Source organism: Corvus brachyrhynchos, unplaced genomic scaffold (genome assembly GCF_000691975.1).
Source record: "Corvus brachyrhynchos isolate BGI_N302 unplaced genomic scaffold, ASM69197v1 scaffold200, whole genome shotgun sequence".
Lineage (NCBI taxonomy): Eukaryota > Metazoa > Chordata > Aves > Passeriformes > Corvidae > Corvus > Corvus brachyrhynchos.
In genome coordinates this window covers 6,446,579-6,462,569 of record NW_008236184.1, presented here as the reverse complement: position 1 = coordinate 6,462,569, position 15,991 = coordinate 6,446,579, and the positions used below count along the sequence as shown (strand labels likewise).

Here is a 15,991-nt window from a genome sequence, read left to right as displayed (position 1 = left end):
TGACAGCCATGTATATTCTTCCACACTGGGCAAAGGAGATTGGAATATAACCAATAAAAGTCAAGTCTTAACATCTGTTCAAAATACTGGTGAATGTGGCAGCTCTGGTTTTCCAGAAATATTGAGACTTGGACAGCAAATGCATGACAAGGATGGTGGTGTTGCCATTTTTTCCTTCATGCTTCATTCTTTCAAAGAAATATTTCTTGTGTGTGATTTTCAGTGTGTCATTTACCTCTGGAGTCTGATTCTGATATGATTTTTGTCTTGTAGTTGTACTTATTGGAGACTCTGGAGTAGGGAAGAGCAACCTTCTGTCTCGATTCACTCGCAATGAGTTTAACTTGGAAAGCAAGAGCACCATTGGTGTGGAGTTTGCAACAAGGAGCATCCAGGTCGATGGGAAGACAATAAAAGCTCAAATCTGGGATACAGCGGGGCAGGAGCGATACCGAGCCATAACCTCAGCGTAAGTGGAGCCAGCTTGGGCTGAGGAGCAGCTTGGGCTGAGGAGGGCAGTTTTGGCCCCTTCAATTCCTTACCAACTGCAAACAGGGGTGTTTGTGTTTTGTCAGGTAATACCCACAATAATGTGGTGGTGGGAAGGTTAAATATTATTCAACCCAGAAACTCAATCTGATGTGTTCCTGCACAGACCTATTTACTTTGCAGTGCTCTCCTGACATGTAACTGGGGGCATTTCAAGTTTAGAATGCAAGAACTTTGAGAGACTCATTTCCATGGAAGCGAATGACAAAGGAATATCAGTGTTCCTGGTCATTTTATCAGCAGTAACCTAAGAGCAGAAGCCTTCCTGTAGCAGCCAGGAAAGACTGCGCACTTGTGTGCTTGTTTAATTGTTAAAAACCAGCATAGCAAAAGCTGGAGCTGGAGGGAGTTGTGGGGTGGGAGAACACAGCCTGTTTCCTTTTGAATGCATTACTGTGGCTCTCACTCGAAAGGAGACCAGCTGGGGCCTTTTGTAAAGGGAGTAGATCACGCTGACATTTTTATGACCCAGTGAGTCACTCTACAGTCTCCTTATCACTCTGGGCTGTGCCCGTGCCGCACCCACAGTGATGGGTGGGGGAGAATTTTCAAGAGTGGATCAGAGGTGGAAGGTGACTATTGCACAGTCTCCTGTATCCTCACTGTGGCTGGCTGGCTGTCCCCTTGTCCCCAGGTACTACCGTGGAGCCGTGGGGGCACTGCTGGTGTACGACATTGCCAAGCACCTCACATACGAGAACGTGGAGCGGTGGCTGAAGGAGCTCCGGGACCATGCCGACAGCAACATCGTCATCATGCTCGTGGGCAACAAGAGCGACCTGCGCCACCTCAGAGCTGTCCCCACGGACGAGGCCAGAGCTTTCGCAGGTTGGGCAACTCAGAGCAATTTCCTGCTGCTGTCGGGGATTTGCCTACCTTGCTTGGAGAGGGTGTGGGTAGGAGGAAGAAACCTGCTGCTGCTCATGTCCCCTCAGTGTCACATGTCACATTCAGTCAGAAAGGAGACCTTGTAGAACATACATGTCGTTCCAAGAACCAGCCAGAGGCACCTGAACATTTTAACCCAGATTTATTCTCTTGCCTGGGCACTGTTTGTGTTGCAGAAACTGCCTCTGGCTTTAGGTTTGAGTTTCTTGTGTGGTGGTAGCTTTGCCTTCTGTATCCCAACTAATCTGCAGCCCTACACAGGTGCCTGTGGCTGAACACTTTCATTAAACTGGCTTTCTGAGTTTTGTTATGTAATTAAGATCTGTGAACAGTAGTTCTAGTTTCTGTAAGCCTTGTTTTAGGCCCAGTTTCTTTAATCCAGGAGTGGAGCTGGGTTCCTCGCATTAAAGTTTGCCGTAGCTCCACTGGCAGAGTTTATGGCCGGTGAGGATCCCTGCCTGCAGCTGGAGGAGTGTCATTCCCCCTGCTGCTCCATCCCCATTAAATAAGCTTCTGTGATGTATTAGCAGGTGGGAGGTGGAGAAACTTGATGACGTTAAAGAAAATCCAGGAAACTTTCTCATGCAGTTCTTGAAACTGCAACAGATTATCCCTTTCAGTGATGCACGAACCTGTGCAGTAAAGTGACACAGCACTGGGCTGATCCCTGTGCTTGGGAGTGGGTGTAAATTCTAATGTTGGTGTTGGGTGGTGTCACTTTCAGATCAAGTAAGGGGGAAACCCCACAACTTTGTTTTCCTTTCTCTTGATACCTGGGTGTCTCATCAGGAATGCTACAAATATTATCTGGTACAGAAGCTTTTCCAGATGGGAAACAGATATGTACTGTACCTCTCTAATTATAGTATTTCTGTCCACACAGAGAAGAATGGTTTGTCATTTATTGAGACATCTGCTTTAGACTCTACAAATGTGGAAGCAGCTTTCCAGACTATTCTGACAGGTGAGTCATCCAGGGCTTTGTGCTTCAAGGGGGAAGGGCAGAAGGCTGCTCAGATATGATGCAAATAGGCATCTCTTTGCCTATAAAGTGTTTAAAATGTTGCTATTTAATCATTCTTCATTAGCAATAAGATTTGGAGTCCAGTGTCAAAGTGTCACAGTTGAAAGGCCAGCCTTGAACTGGGGAATGAATCCTTGTTCACTTTGATCTGCCCCAGGACTGTAGTCAGCCTGGTTTGTGTTTCAGTTTCCGTCTTCCATTACAGGGAGTGCCCAGGCGAGGGAATTGTCTCATGCTGGCATCAAGTGACAGCAGCCATTGTTTATCAGAGGAGAAGTCAGTCCAGTTTGTTTCCATCTTTAATGGTGACCGTAGCAGTTGCCAAGGAAAAAGGGATGAAAGAGCAGAGATCCTTCCTTTGAGACACAGTGACTCCTGAGCTGCAGGAGTTGCTATTGCATTTAGTAGCCTGGACTTTTGGCCTGTGACAGCAGTCAGTGCTGCATTTTTTATGTTCTGTGGATAAAGTACCTCCTGTTTGTTTAAAGCCTTGTTTAGGTAGGCAAAACTTGTTAAGGCTGAGACACTCGACTACAACAATTTGGGGAACCTTAACTTAACCCTGGCTTATAAAGGTGGAGTAGGAGTTCACAGATTGGTGTGGAAATCACTCACTGTCACGAGGCTTTTGTATTTCTGTGTGCCCTGTTAGCTGTAGTCAGGGCACAGTGGGACACTGTGGCCTCTGGTTTTGGAGCTTTCATCATTCCCAGCTTTGGCAAGTGCTCTAGTCTGAGTTTTCAAAACAGATATCTGAGACACTCCTCCGTTTGCTGTGTCTCTGTTCTAGGTGTGCCAGGCAGTCTCTTGTTTTCTCCAACTGCCTCCAACGTGTTTTGCAGTTGCAAATTTAAAGTCCCTCCTTCCCAGTTGTAGCATGTGCCAGGCTACGTGATGTGCTTGGTATAAGCAGTGACCCCACTACTAAACTGTCTGTAAATCAGATCTTGTTGCTGTGACCTTGACACCTAGTTGGTTCTGAATTTTGTTTTCCTCTTTGCCACCTAATTTAGACATTCTTTTAAAAACACACCAAAAATGTCCTGGTAGCCATAGTGGAACATGTAGGTGAGGATAGAACTAGGAGGTTATTTACTGTAGTAAAAGTATAAATCCTGTAGCATTTCTTCAGTTGTTTGAAATGCTTTATGGACAGCCTGGCAGTGGAGAGAGGTGTTAGGCTGCTGGGATATTAGCTGCCTGTGTCCATCTGTTTCTTGTTTCATCTTCAGTTGTAAGAGGCCTCTGACAGTTCTGACTGTGTTTTTACAGTGGGTTCCTAAGCAGTAGTGCTCCTGTGCGATACCAGCTAAAAGCGTGTTTGTGCTAGGTGAATAAAAACCTTTTTTTCTTTTTTAATTAAACCATGTGGTTTCCTTTTAACTTGCATGTATTCATTTGGTTGTAATTCCAATACTGCACAAATTTCTTTCAAAAAGAAAGAAGTTCTGTTAGCTTACACATTTATTCCCTACATGACAAACTGCCTGTGCCATCAGAGGGTGGATGACTAAGGAGTGGCTGAAGGCAGAGGTGTTGGGATGCTTGCTGCATTTCCTGTTTTCTTCACATACCTGAAGGCAGTCCTGTAAAAATGCACAGGAGTTTGGGCATGGATTTTTCAGGAGAAAGACACTGCTCACCTGTAACTGCTAAAACCTGAGACTTCTTCCTTTATGCCCATGTCCTTGGTAGCCCTTCTCTCAGGAACACCTTGACTTTGAGGTCAGATTTGGCCAGATGTGCTTTGTGTCATGTAGAACAAGCAGCCTTGCTGCTCTCACTCTCTGTTTGCAGAGGGCTCAGGGCTCTCAGATGCAGGTTAGTTAATTCACTTTCATACACCAGCACTAATAAAACAACATCAAATATATCAGGCAGTGTTTATTCCCTCCCAAGGTGGCTGTCAGGCTGTCATAGCCAGTATAGACTGGTGACCTCCCAGTCCCCATCTCCTGCTGGCCCACTGTGTTCTCTAAGTGACACTGGAGAGGTGGGACGTTTCCTGTGTGCACTTGGCTTCCTTCAGAGCTGTGTGACACTCTGTTGCCATGGGAAGCGCTTCACCTCTTGGACACAGGCTGGGCTTTCTTTATCTCTCCTCACAAGCTTCCCACAGTACCTTTTATTCCAGAAGTGAGTTTGGATTCTAATCCATGGAGGTTTGATTTTTTTTCTGGTTTAATATGTCTGTAAGCAGAGCTGTCTGTAATGGGTGAACAGCCCATTAAAACTTGCTCTTGGTGGGCTCTGACAGATTCTCAAGGCTGTTGCTTTTCCATGGATGTCAGTGTTGCCTGCATGTTGCTGCGACAGTGTTTAGGGTAAAGAGCTCTTGGACAGGATCCTTGTGATCCTTGTTCAGAAGGGGTCAGTTCAACTGTGCTGGAAGAAACACTTGTGCTTAGTGGGCATGTGCTCTCTCCAGACAGGAGCTCCTGTTTGGGGGAGATAAAGGTGCGGTAAACAGTGCCTGAGCAGCAGGTTGGCTCCATCTGGGCTGTGACTGGCATGCTAAGGAGGGCTGTTCTGGAGCTCACTTCACAGCTGGCTTTTTCTCTTGATGACTTGCTTTGGAGGAAGGAGGAGAGCAGTCATCTGAGGAATGTGGTTTTTGGAGTCACCCTGCAGAATCCTGGCTGGTGTGTGTTTGGCAAGGCTGCTTCCAAGCTCAGTGCCTGTGGATGGAATGCTGGCTGTCCTTGGGAGCAGGAAGCTGGGGAAACCAGCAGGTGTTGCCAGCGGCTGCGAGCAGAGCTGGCTGACAGAAGGGGCAGGATGAGCTGCTGCACCAGCCCTTCTGGTATTTGCAGTGCTGGGAACTGGACCAGACACCCCAGGCTGCTCCAGAGCCTTTCCCCTAGCTGCTGGGATCTCTCCTGAACAGGGTGTCGGGACCAAGGTCTGTAGCAGCCCCCCTTTCTTTCCAGCCCTTCTGAAGCTGATCTGGTTGGGACAGTGTTGGAAGTTTGTGAAGGTGCTTCCCTTGGAGGTGTGGCTGGGTCCCTGTTAAGCTTATCCACACCTGGGCTCTCAGAGTAAGCACTTTGAATAGATGGCTTTGGCCGTGGGAAATGTGAATCCAGTGTAGTTAGCACAGCCTGTGATCTGTTGCTACAGGTGGAATAAGGGATAAAAGGGATAAAAGCTCTTCTTTCTTCTCCCATATTATAGAGGACTTTTAGAGGGGGTGTATCATACATGTGGTGGGCTTCCTGTCCTGCTGTGGATTCCAGATGAGGTTTTGAGGACCTTTCCCATCTGTGACTTAGAGCAATGGTCCCTATCCAAATCCTTCTGTTCCAAGATGTCTAGACTGCCGGGGCTGATTGTTGTGCACACAAAGCTGCTTTGTATCATCTGGCAAATAAGAGAGACTGGTATTATGATCCCAGCCACCCTGAGCATTCACAGCAGGATGAAGCATCCTAAAGTAAACTGGAGTCTGCCTCCATTCCCTGCCTGGCTCTGTGCTGTCTCTGTTCCCACACTGCATTCTGCTGTGGTTTCATCTCTAAGGAATCCCATCACCAAGGAAACAACATCAGAGAATTAACATCAAAAAATCGAGGGATTTCCTCTTTTGTCTCTGTACACCTGAAAATGAATGGAACCCCAGTGCAAGCTGAGCAGCCAAGGCCTGGCCCAGCTCCTCCTGGGCAGCAGTGTCACTTTTTCCCAGCTCTCACAGTGCAAGGCCTGTCTCGCACAGTTCCCCATTATGTAGTGATGCATTCTGCTGAATGTGCCCTTAATAAGGTCTCATTCAGCTCCTGAGCAGAGCCCAAAGTGCTGTGTCTTCATTAAAAAGGGTACATCTTCATTAGCCCAGCGTTCTCTGGGCACAGCACTTCCAGTGCAGGCTTGGCTGCTGGGCATTTTGCCCCAGTGAGAGCAGGTTTAGGCTGTTCCCCCTCCCCTGCCACAGCAGCACAGCCCTGTGTGCTGAGTGTGCAGCTCACCAGGGAAGGGTAGATTTTAGCATTTAGGCTGTGGCTGCACTGAGCTTTACTCTGCAAAGGGGGGAGAAGCAGCAGGGAGCAGCAAACTTGGGACTGCTGATAGTGGATTCACTTGCAGGACTGCTGGGGAGGCCGTGGAAATGGGAATCATGGGAAGATGTTCCCAGAGTCAGAAGGGGTAGATTCATTATCAGTAAGGGAATTGGTGCTGTTAAGATTATTTTTAAGGCTTTGGAGCTGTTTGCCGAGGATCTTTGCTGTCAGATGAGGCTGTTACACAGAGGGCACCCTGTGTGAGTCCTGGCTGATGGGGTGGAGGAAGTATGTGATATGTCAGGGACTTGTATGAACTTGTTCAGGAAATTCTCTGGGAAACTGAGAATTGCTGCTGCTGAAGGTGTTACCAGAGAATTCCCAGTGACAAAGGTGGGCAGAGCCTTTTTGTGTTGATGGGAACAGGCATTGCTCTGCACTGGAAGTGAACTGGCTGTCAGCCCTGAGCACGAAGCTTGTCCTGAAGGTGCAGAGCAGGTCTCTCCTCTCTGCTCCTCCCACCTCACACACAGGCTCTGCTGAGCACTGCCACGGGGCCAAGTCTGCACATTCCCACACCGGGCTGCAGGTGGCTTTAAAGGTCTGGTTTCATGGTTTTCATGTAACTTGTGAGGTTGTTTATGTATAAGGTGGTTGGAAAGAAGAGCAAGCTCAAGAAAGGGTGAAATCAGAAAATCCTTTTACCTGTTCAGCTCTTGTTTGGTTGCCTCAATGACTTAATCTGTACCTTACGGCGTATGAAAAACCCATTTTAATGTACAGTTTGTCCTGTCTGAGTCCGAGCAGGGGCTTTTTGTAAAACTGAGCTTTAGTAAGCTTTTATTTTTTTAATGTTTTTCACATTTAGATTTGCAAGTGAGTTCCCCATGTTCTATTTTTGGCGTCCTGTATTTCCTTTCTGGGGGTGAAGTGTTACACATGCTCTACTCTCTCTGTGCAGCTGAAGTGCTGCTGTAGCTGCTCTGAGTTTACGTGCAGCACCATCAGCCATGAGAAGCCCCAGGAACAGGGCAAGGCTCTCAGTGCAGGTGTTTATCCCATGCTCTCTAATTCCTCTTTGTTTGGAATCTCTTCATCTGGAGCCCATATTTCTCACACAGCACATTTTGTAAGGGATTTCTGTGCTGCTGAAGGGGCAGAGTCTCCCCTTTTGGGCCCAAATCAATCTTTTCTGAAGATTTAACACTGCTTGGATGATAGACATGATGGGTGTGCTCAGCAAGAAGAAATTGTCCTTGCAGTCCTATCAGGGAGAGAAATCTGGAATGGTTCCTTTTAATCCTGGTGTTGTTTGTGGATACATCAGCAAACATGTGACAACTGTCCTTAACCTTCAGAAGGAATGGATGGGGCACATAGTTTCTCATTCATAGCACAGAGATTCATGAATTCTGTCCATTTACTGACTCTTATCTCAAGGGAAGTAAAACAGTTGTTAAAAAAGTAATTTCTGTTTCAAAAATATATTTTATTTTCTGTATCTAGAAACCACCACAATTGAACTTAGTGTGGAAGCTTCATTGCCTTACTTATGTAATTCCAAAGCTATGCCTGGTTTCCCCTAGGTTTAACTCTTTGATGGCATTTTGCTGGTGTGCACATATTGATCAGCTCTTTCTCCTCTTCCAGAGATCTATCGGATTGTTTCCCAGAAGCAGATGTCTGACAGACGTGAGAATGACATGTCCCCAAGCAACAACGTGGTTCCCATCCACGTCCCTCCAACCACTGAAAACAAACCAAAGATGCAGTGCTGTCAGAATATATAAATTGTCCATTCTTTCCTAAAAGGCTGTGTATATTCCCCAGGTCCAAGATTTAAATATATTTGTAATTCTCGTGGTTACATTCTTGTGTTTAGTTACTACTTATTCCTTCTCCATGAATTTCTCCATGTCTTAAACACTTTGTTTTCAGTGTTTATCAGTCTCTTACTTGGATGTGGCTGCAGTATTTTCCCAACATCGACCTGTCGGTTTGGGCTCAGTAAATTGTTTGGAACTCAACTGATCCCTTCCCAACATGATGCCCGCTAGTCAGAGCACTGACACCTTTGGAGAGCACTTGAAGACGTTATCCTGTTCCTCACAAAGCAATTATTGTCAGAGGAAAATCTCTCTGGGCAGGATAATCTTTCCTTGTCTTAAGGTGTTGCATTCTGCATCTAAAGCTCGGCGAAGCTCAGAAGTGCAATTTTATTGTAAGTTAAATGTTTTTGGCTACATCTTCAGATTGTCAAGTGAAGTTTTATAGGATATTACGGGGGAGAAAAGAGAATTTCTTGCAAACAAGCAGCAGGTTCTGGCTACCTGTGAGTGAGGTGCTGTGGTTTGGCACCTGCTGCAGGGGAGGTTGATGTGAGGCAGAGCTGCTGGGACTCCATGGAGGTGCCCCTTGTGAAGGAAGTGAACATAGGAGCTGCGTTCTTCAGATTGTCAAGTGAAGTTTTATAGGATATTACGGGGGAGAAAAGAGAATTTCTTGCAAACAAGCAGCAGGTTCTGGCTACCTGTGAGTGAGGTGCTGTGGTTTGGCACCTGCTGCAGGGGAGGTTGATGTGAGGCAGAGCTGCTGGGACTCCATGGAGGTGCCCCTTGTGAAGGAAGTGAACGTAGGAGCTGCGTCCCTGAGGAAGGGTCACTCCAGCTCTGGAACTTGCAGCATCTTTGTGCTGCGTGAGGCTTGGCCTCCACAGTGCTGGTGGTATCAGGATTTGAGGATGCCTTTTTTTTCTTTCATGGGACACAGACTTGAAGGGTGTTGTCACATATTACATATCACATCTATTCATGCATGCCACATATATTAATATATTCAAGTGCTTGAGTTGATGAATAAATAACTTCCACTATCTTGCCTTAGTTTTCAGTTCTGGTTGATCCAGTATTTTTAAATTATTCCAGTGATTTGCTGTTTGTTCTTCAACAAAACCCTCTGGAGTAGTTTTCTTACTGGATGTTCCTCCTGTGGTCTGTTGCTCCATACCAATCAGTCCAATCTGCTTGTTCAGGGATACATGAACTGTGCCTTCTGTCACTGCACGTCACTCGCTCTGTGCTGTTCCTAAACACACCTGACACTGGCATTGGGGGCCACAGCCACTGCATTCCCACAGGATTCAAAGGAACTCTCTGTTGTGCAAATGCTTGCAGTTATTTATGCAATTACAGGGAAGCAATTGATTGTAGAGGATGTTTCTCAAACTCTGATATGACCCACTTGGAACATCCAGATGTGGTTGGCACTTTCAGCTGCGTTCTGTTCCCAACTTTTCTGTCTCGCGGTGCTCATGATGTGTGAGGCACACGGAAGGCATTGCTGTAGTCGGTCACTTCTTGTTTTTCACTCTGTTTCTCCTCCTGGTATTAGTTCTGAAGATGCTATTTTGATCTGTTTGTAAATTACTTTGTATTTTATGCATGTACTGTACTTTGATTCATTATTTTTTTAGATTGATTTAAAATATATTAATCCACGATTCTAATAAAGAATTACAGGGGACGACTCACTGTGGTGTTGGGTGCACTTTTTGGGAGAACTGGGATTTGACCGGAAGGTTTTTACCTATGAGCTTCTTGCAACAGGCAATGAGAAGGCACTGAAGTGGAAGTGCCCCTGCAAAAGGAACTGAAAAGGTTGTGTAGCACAGTTGCCTTCCCTGAGAGCAGCTCTGAGCTTCCTGGGGCTGCTGCAGTTTATAGCCAGGGCACTTTGGCAGCTTCAGGAAGCTTTGAAGCTTAGAAAATTCTGGGGGTTCATTCCACTCAAACGTCTGAATAACTTTTACAAACCTGTTTTTTTTCCCCATGTTGCCACCAGGAAGAAAATCCAGTGGGTGACAAACTCCTGCTTTCTGCAGCAAATGATGCAAGCTTTGGATCCCTCTGCTGTGTCCTGATGAAGAGGTGCCCATGAGCACCAACGGGGCAGCACTGGTGGCCCTGGGGATGGGTCTGAGGGTGGGGTGTGAACCCAGGCCCTTGCTTACTGCAGGAGCTGTTCTTGCAGTACATTTTCTGCCTAGACTGGAGCAGATTTTGGAATTAATCAATTTCCTGTGGCAGCCAAGTTCTAAATTTGTCAGCTGGAAATGCAGGATGAGTTTCACTCTGCTTCCTTTTCTCATTTCTATAAGCAGGTGACTTGACTTCACATCAGTCTGGATTTTGTGTGGTTTTAGGCAAAACTCTTCCTCCTGCAGCAGATGGAATTTCAGTGCAGATGGTGGGAGCACAAACTGCTGTGGGAGGCTGAGGACTTCTAAAGCAAAATCCAGTGGGGTCTGTACAGAGAGAGAACTTCTTACGTGGGAAATCCTTTGCCTCCTGTTCTGGGGTCTGTGCTGTGTTTTCCTAAGGACTGCAGGGCCCTGGCAGCAGCTCCTGGCCTGGGCTGGGTGACACTCCTGGGACAGGAAGGTGCTTCCCAAGGTGTTTTGGGAGAGACAATGCAAGTCATTATTCCATCTGAATGCTTTCCAATGGGGGATTGTCCTGTTCAGCTGCTGATTAATCATTCTGTTCCATAATTGGCACTACTTGTGTACTGAAGTGTCTCCTCCCTGCTAATGGGAGACAACTGATGGTAACAGACACTGCTTTGGGTCCTGGAAGGAGCTTTCTGAGATTCTGGATATTCCATATAATGCTTCAAAATGGACTTTGCTTGCTAAAAGCTTTTGCTGTCATTTACATATTTGAAAGCCTCAACTTTTAACAATTATTCAGCGAGCATCAGTGGTTCCTGTCTTTGATGGGAGTTGAGCTTCCGACTTAAGTAGAAAAGACATGGAATTGTTCTAATTTAAAGACATTTTTATTAAGCTGGAATTACTTATTCTATCAGTTCAGACCTGATGAATTTCCAGCCTTAAATAGCTTATTGAGTGTGGCTTGTCAAATAAGAAGATTACATGCTGGGCTTTAGTTAACAAGATTTTTAGAAATATGAAGCACAAATATTGAAAAGCTTCAGCACGTAGCAGGGGCTGCATTGCCTGGGATGCATTAATTTTGAAGGTGTTTCTGCTGCAAATCTGTGCTTGTGATTTATTGATTGGGCTCCCTGGGAGCTGCTGGGCTGCCTTGTGTCCTGTCCCATCACTGCTGGGTGACCATGGGTCCTCTGGCATCCACCCGAAGGCCTGGGAACCTGTGAGTGGCCCAGGGCACTGTCAGTACACAGTGGGTGTGCAGGGGCTCTTCCAGCTGGGATTGTGCGTTCCCAGGAGTAGCACTGAGGTCAAACTGCCGAGGAACTGGGAGAAGGGTGTGCAGAGCCACTTACCTTTGGTTTACTCCAACTTGGAATGACAGCACTGGGTTTTCTGAGCAATCCTGCCAGTTCTATCCCAGCCTGGTGCCTGGGGGGGTTTTGGCTGAGGGGAGCAGCCACATTGCCTGGAGAGCTTGGATCTGTGCAGGGCAGGAAGTTTTGCTCTGCAAATGAGTACGTTGGAGAACTACACATTGAGAGAAATTCAGTTTATTTTGTACAAGGTAGGATACCTTTGCACAGTGAACAAATATATTACAAATCTGTCTTGCCTTAAAAAAGTATTGCCATTTTGGTGCCTGTTTCCTAAGCTAATGCTGATATACAAGAAGGTACTTTTTTTTTTTGTTGGTTTTATTGTTTGTTTTTTTTTCCTGTGAAGCTCTATGCACATCGTTGCATTTGGTTTCAAAATCCTGCTTTGAAAAAAAACCAAACAGCTGAGCACATCTCTGCTCTCTGGAGTCTCATTGCAAACTACAGCAACACACAAACATGGGTCAGGCCAGCAGCTGAGGCTGCTTGTGCTGGGTGCCGAGGTGGGTCTTAATGAGAGTATTCCTTATCCAACTGCCTTTCTCTTGATATTTTTGAGGTAAGTCTTTCCATTCATGTACTTAAAATATATTCCTACTAGGCCTACAAAATAATTCTTTCCTTACATCTCAAATGAGGCTTTCCTGGAAAACAAAATTGCTATTGCTGATTGGGCATGGCCCCCATGCATGCATGCAGCATTTGGGAAACCTCGTGGGCAGGATCTTGTGGCTCGGTCAGTGGCTGCTCTGGGAGCCTGGGGCTTTCCAGGCTCAGGTTGGGGGTTCAGAGCCAGCCTGACCACCTGGAGAGTCCTGGCTCCAAGGGACAAAGCTCCTGGGGCAGGATGCCCAGGGCCAGGGGCTTTGATCCCAGGTGTGAGGCTGAGCCCCTATGTGGGGACACAGCTGGGCCCCACCATAGTACTCTGAGTGATCCAGGAGTATTCCTGGAGCCGGGATCCAGCCACTGCCCCCGAGCTGGAGGGGTCCTCTTGCCAGTCCCAGAGCCCCAGCAGGTCACACCTGGGATTGTGCTGTGAGCAAACCCACGGGGCTGGTGTTGTCCTCTTCTGCTTCCATCACACTGGTGAATGCGCAACAGAATATTTTTTATATTTAAAAGGCAATCAACTTGCTATTTCCAGGTTTGCCTAATAAAATTACATACTTAGAGTCAATACTACTTCATGCTCAAAATCTACAAGGAACTAACGGCAAGTACTCTACTTTTCTAGGTCAATAGAGGTTATAAATTAAAAAAACAAGTATCATGGTGGCTCAGTCCAAAATTTTACCATGGGTCAGACCCTTAATAATTACTTCACAAACAGCTGCTGAAAAAGAAAACCCAGTTTCAGCTCCATTTAATGACATTTCAGGTAGAATCATCAATGGATAAAGTTGCACTACATGGTAATGCACATCAGATTCAGCGGTGTCATCAGTGGCATGCTGACAGTGAATCATGAGGAGATGGTTTGGAAAGATGGGAGAGAGAAGCCGATGTGGCTCAGCTTTGGGAAAGGAAATGAAACCAGGGCTGGTCTGTGCAAACCTGCAGTGTCCCGGGCAGGAATTGAAAGGGCAGCAGTTTAAACTGCCTGATAGATCTGCTGGATTTAGCTACCAAAAGAGAAGCTGCGTACGGAAAATCAAAGCCTACCTGTGCCAATCAAAGTTAGAAGTGTGGTAAGATGGGTGTTAGACTCATTGTGGAAACTCCATTCATTAGCAGAGATCGGGACGTTTGGAAAGATTTTAAGAACTGCACAGAAAGTGTCTGTGTTAATAATCCTCAACTCAAATTCTCTGGTGCTGAATATAGAGATGACAATCTCAGTGCTGATTACCAAGCGTGATCTGCACAGGTTGCACTTGGGGATGGCAGTAAATGAGCTTTCCAGACAGTGAAATGACAAATTTCCCTGCTCGCGTTCAGAAAAATGTCCATTCCCATGACAAAGATGAAAATAAATTCCAGTGTATTCCTAGTCAACTTGTTCCTAACAGTAAAAGGTTTCTTGATTCAGTTGGTAGAAATGTACATCTTGAAGTCCCTTCTACTTAGCATGTTTTTGTGGTTTTATTTTACAGCAAAGCCAGGGTTAGAACACACGCCACGGAGCATGAAGACACCTTCCTGGGGTGATGTACTCCAGTCCCACGTGGAGGAGGCTCTCGTTAGTTCCAGGTACCCATATAAAAATGTCTATAAATAACATCATGCAGCAGCAGTTGGCCCAAGCTGATGTCATGTTAGGTCCTTGCCAGTCCGCAGTCCCTCAGCAGCATAGGAAAGGAAGGAACGGCTTCTCCTCTGCTTCCTCACAGTCTGTGTTGGGAGCATAGTGCCCAGTGAAGTCCATCCCTCTAAGACTGCTTGTCCCAAGAAGGCCCATGTGTCGGGCTGTGCCGGACGGGGAGCAGGTCGTAGTGACCAGGAATGTGACTGTTCCTAGGCAGGTCGTATGGATTCTGGAGGTAACTGGCACTCCGACTGCGGGCATCTTGGACTATGCTGACAGTGGGCTCTGGGGGAGCAAGGAAAACTGGGTTGTGGTGACCAGCAGTGGTCCCAAAACTCCTGATCCTTGTGGGTCTCTTCCAGCTCAGGACATCTACGACTGTGGCTCTTAGCTCCCCAAACCAACACACCAATGCTCAGGCCTTCCCCCCCGCCAGTGCCTCCCTGCTCCATGCCAAGTCCAGGCTCCTTGTGCCAGGACAGGGGAAAACCAGCATTTCCACCAACCCCGCTGTGCCACCCACTGCTTACCAACTTCGTAGATATTTTTATTGGCTGTTGATGAAGTTGGCATTTCGGAATACGGGGACTCCCTGTGACCAGGCGATTTCATTTCCACGTAGCTGCTCTCGGAGTGTTTGCAGGTTAAAATGGGGGGGTCTTTAATGGTGGCGTATGGGTTTTCACTGCTGTTCAGGGAACAAGTGCTGGAGCTGCACACAGATTCTTTCATATAATCTGCAAAACAAGAGTGGAGTGGGATTGTTAGGGTCATTAGCACAATTAGGTTAATTACAACTGAGCCTCTGCAGGAAGGCTGAGGGGGACAAGGGGGCAGGGGATAAGGAAGATCCTTGAAGCCTCCAGCACAGACACCCGGCGCTTGTACTCTGGGTGTTCCAGACCATTGCATCCACCACTCACTAGCAGGAAAGAAATGAAAACCTGCTCAGTACTGAAGGTTTTCCTGTGAAAGGTTCTAGTTGTCGTTTATTGTGATACTTAATTTGAGGTGGCAATCCTTTCCCTCCCTCCCCCTAATTCCTACAGAGCCATGTTCATCCCACTCCACCTGCCCTGCAGACCCAGGCGTGGCCACGGGCAGTCAGATCTTCTGCTGGGACCTGGGGTGCTCAGCCAGCTGCAGGGTGAGTCCTGGGGCCTTGGTCACATCTAGTGCCCTGTTTTGGAGTGCACAACATTGCCACAGGCTCAGAACTGCACCAGTGCAGCCTCTGCATGTGCAGTCCCTGCTGGTTTTGGGGTTATCCAGCATCCTACAAACAGGGAATGCTTGGGTTTCCACAGAGGGGGACAAGCCTCCATCTGAGCCTCACTTTTGCTCTGCTTTTTTTCCCCCCTTTGCTGTAGACATCTCCTGCTCCTCTTCCCTGGACTGGAGAGGAGGTGACAGAGGCACTACATGGGGACAACAAGGTTGGCATGAGAGCTGTGACCACTGGCCTGCCTGGTCAGTGATCCTGGTTGGGATAGGCCAGCCTGCTGCAAGGTACAGTGCCAGTCTTGCTTCAAAAATAAAAAACAATAGAGAATAAATAGGTCTTAACATTGACATTCAAGAACGTGCCATTGCTGCTGTGTGCATCCTGCTGGGCAGTGCCAGTAATTTAGAATTAGAGCGATGCAATGAAAGATGAGGCATTTTCTTGTGCTGGGTTACAGTACAAAGGCAGATCCTGGTATATATGAAATACTCCCGGTGAAATAGGGGGACTTGCAAAATAGCTGCAATCCCAGCTGCCCCCGCTGTCTAGTATGGGAGACAAAAAGAGAAATTCAGGTTAAGAAATAGACAGACAACACGATATCGCTTCTCCGCTCCAAACCTCAGCTCTGAGCCTGCCAGCCCCATCCTGCTCCCTCACGTGCCAGGTTTTCTCCACTGTGTGTGATTGTCCCTCCTTCAGCTCTGGGGTTGTGTCTGTATGTGTGTCTG

General features: G+C 47.0%; 2 protein-coding genes across 2 annotated transcripts in view; one reads left to right on the top strand and one right to left on the bottom strand.

Moving 5' to 3' along the window:
• The first annotated feature begins 242 nt into the window (after window positions 1-242).
• RAB11A (RAB11A, member RAS oncogene family) lies at window positions 243-8,323 on the top strand. Its single transcript, XM_017736229.1, has 4 exons — window positions 243-469; window positions 1,184-1,377; window positions 2,321-2,401; window positions 8,107-8,323. Exons 2-4 carry the CDS (start codon window positions 1,305-1,307, stop codon window positions 8,244-8,246), a joined length of 294 nt encoding a protein of 97 aa, XP_017591718.1. The 5' UTR covers window positions 243-469; window positions 1,184-1,304; the 3' UTR covers window positions 8,247-8,323.
• Window positions 8,324-12,049: 3,726 nt separating this feature from the next.
• MEGF11 (multiple EGF like domains 11) overlaps window positions 12,050-15,991 on the bottom strand; it is a 255,687-nt gene continuing 251,745 nt past the window's right edge. The window contains exons 26-27 of the mRNA XM_017737045.1: window positions 14,566-14,772; window positions 12,050-14,320 (exon numbers count right to left, since the gene is read on the bottom strand). Of these exons, the coding sequence (XP_017592534.1) occupies window positions 14,160-14,320; window positions 14,566-14,772 (368 nt within the window). The 3' untranslated portion in view covers window positions 12,050-14,159. The remainder of the gene's footprint in view (window positions 14,321-14,565; window positions 14,773-15,991) is intronic.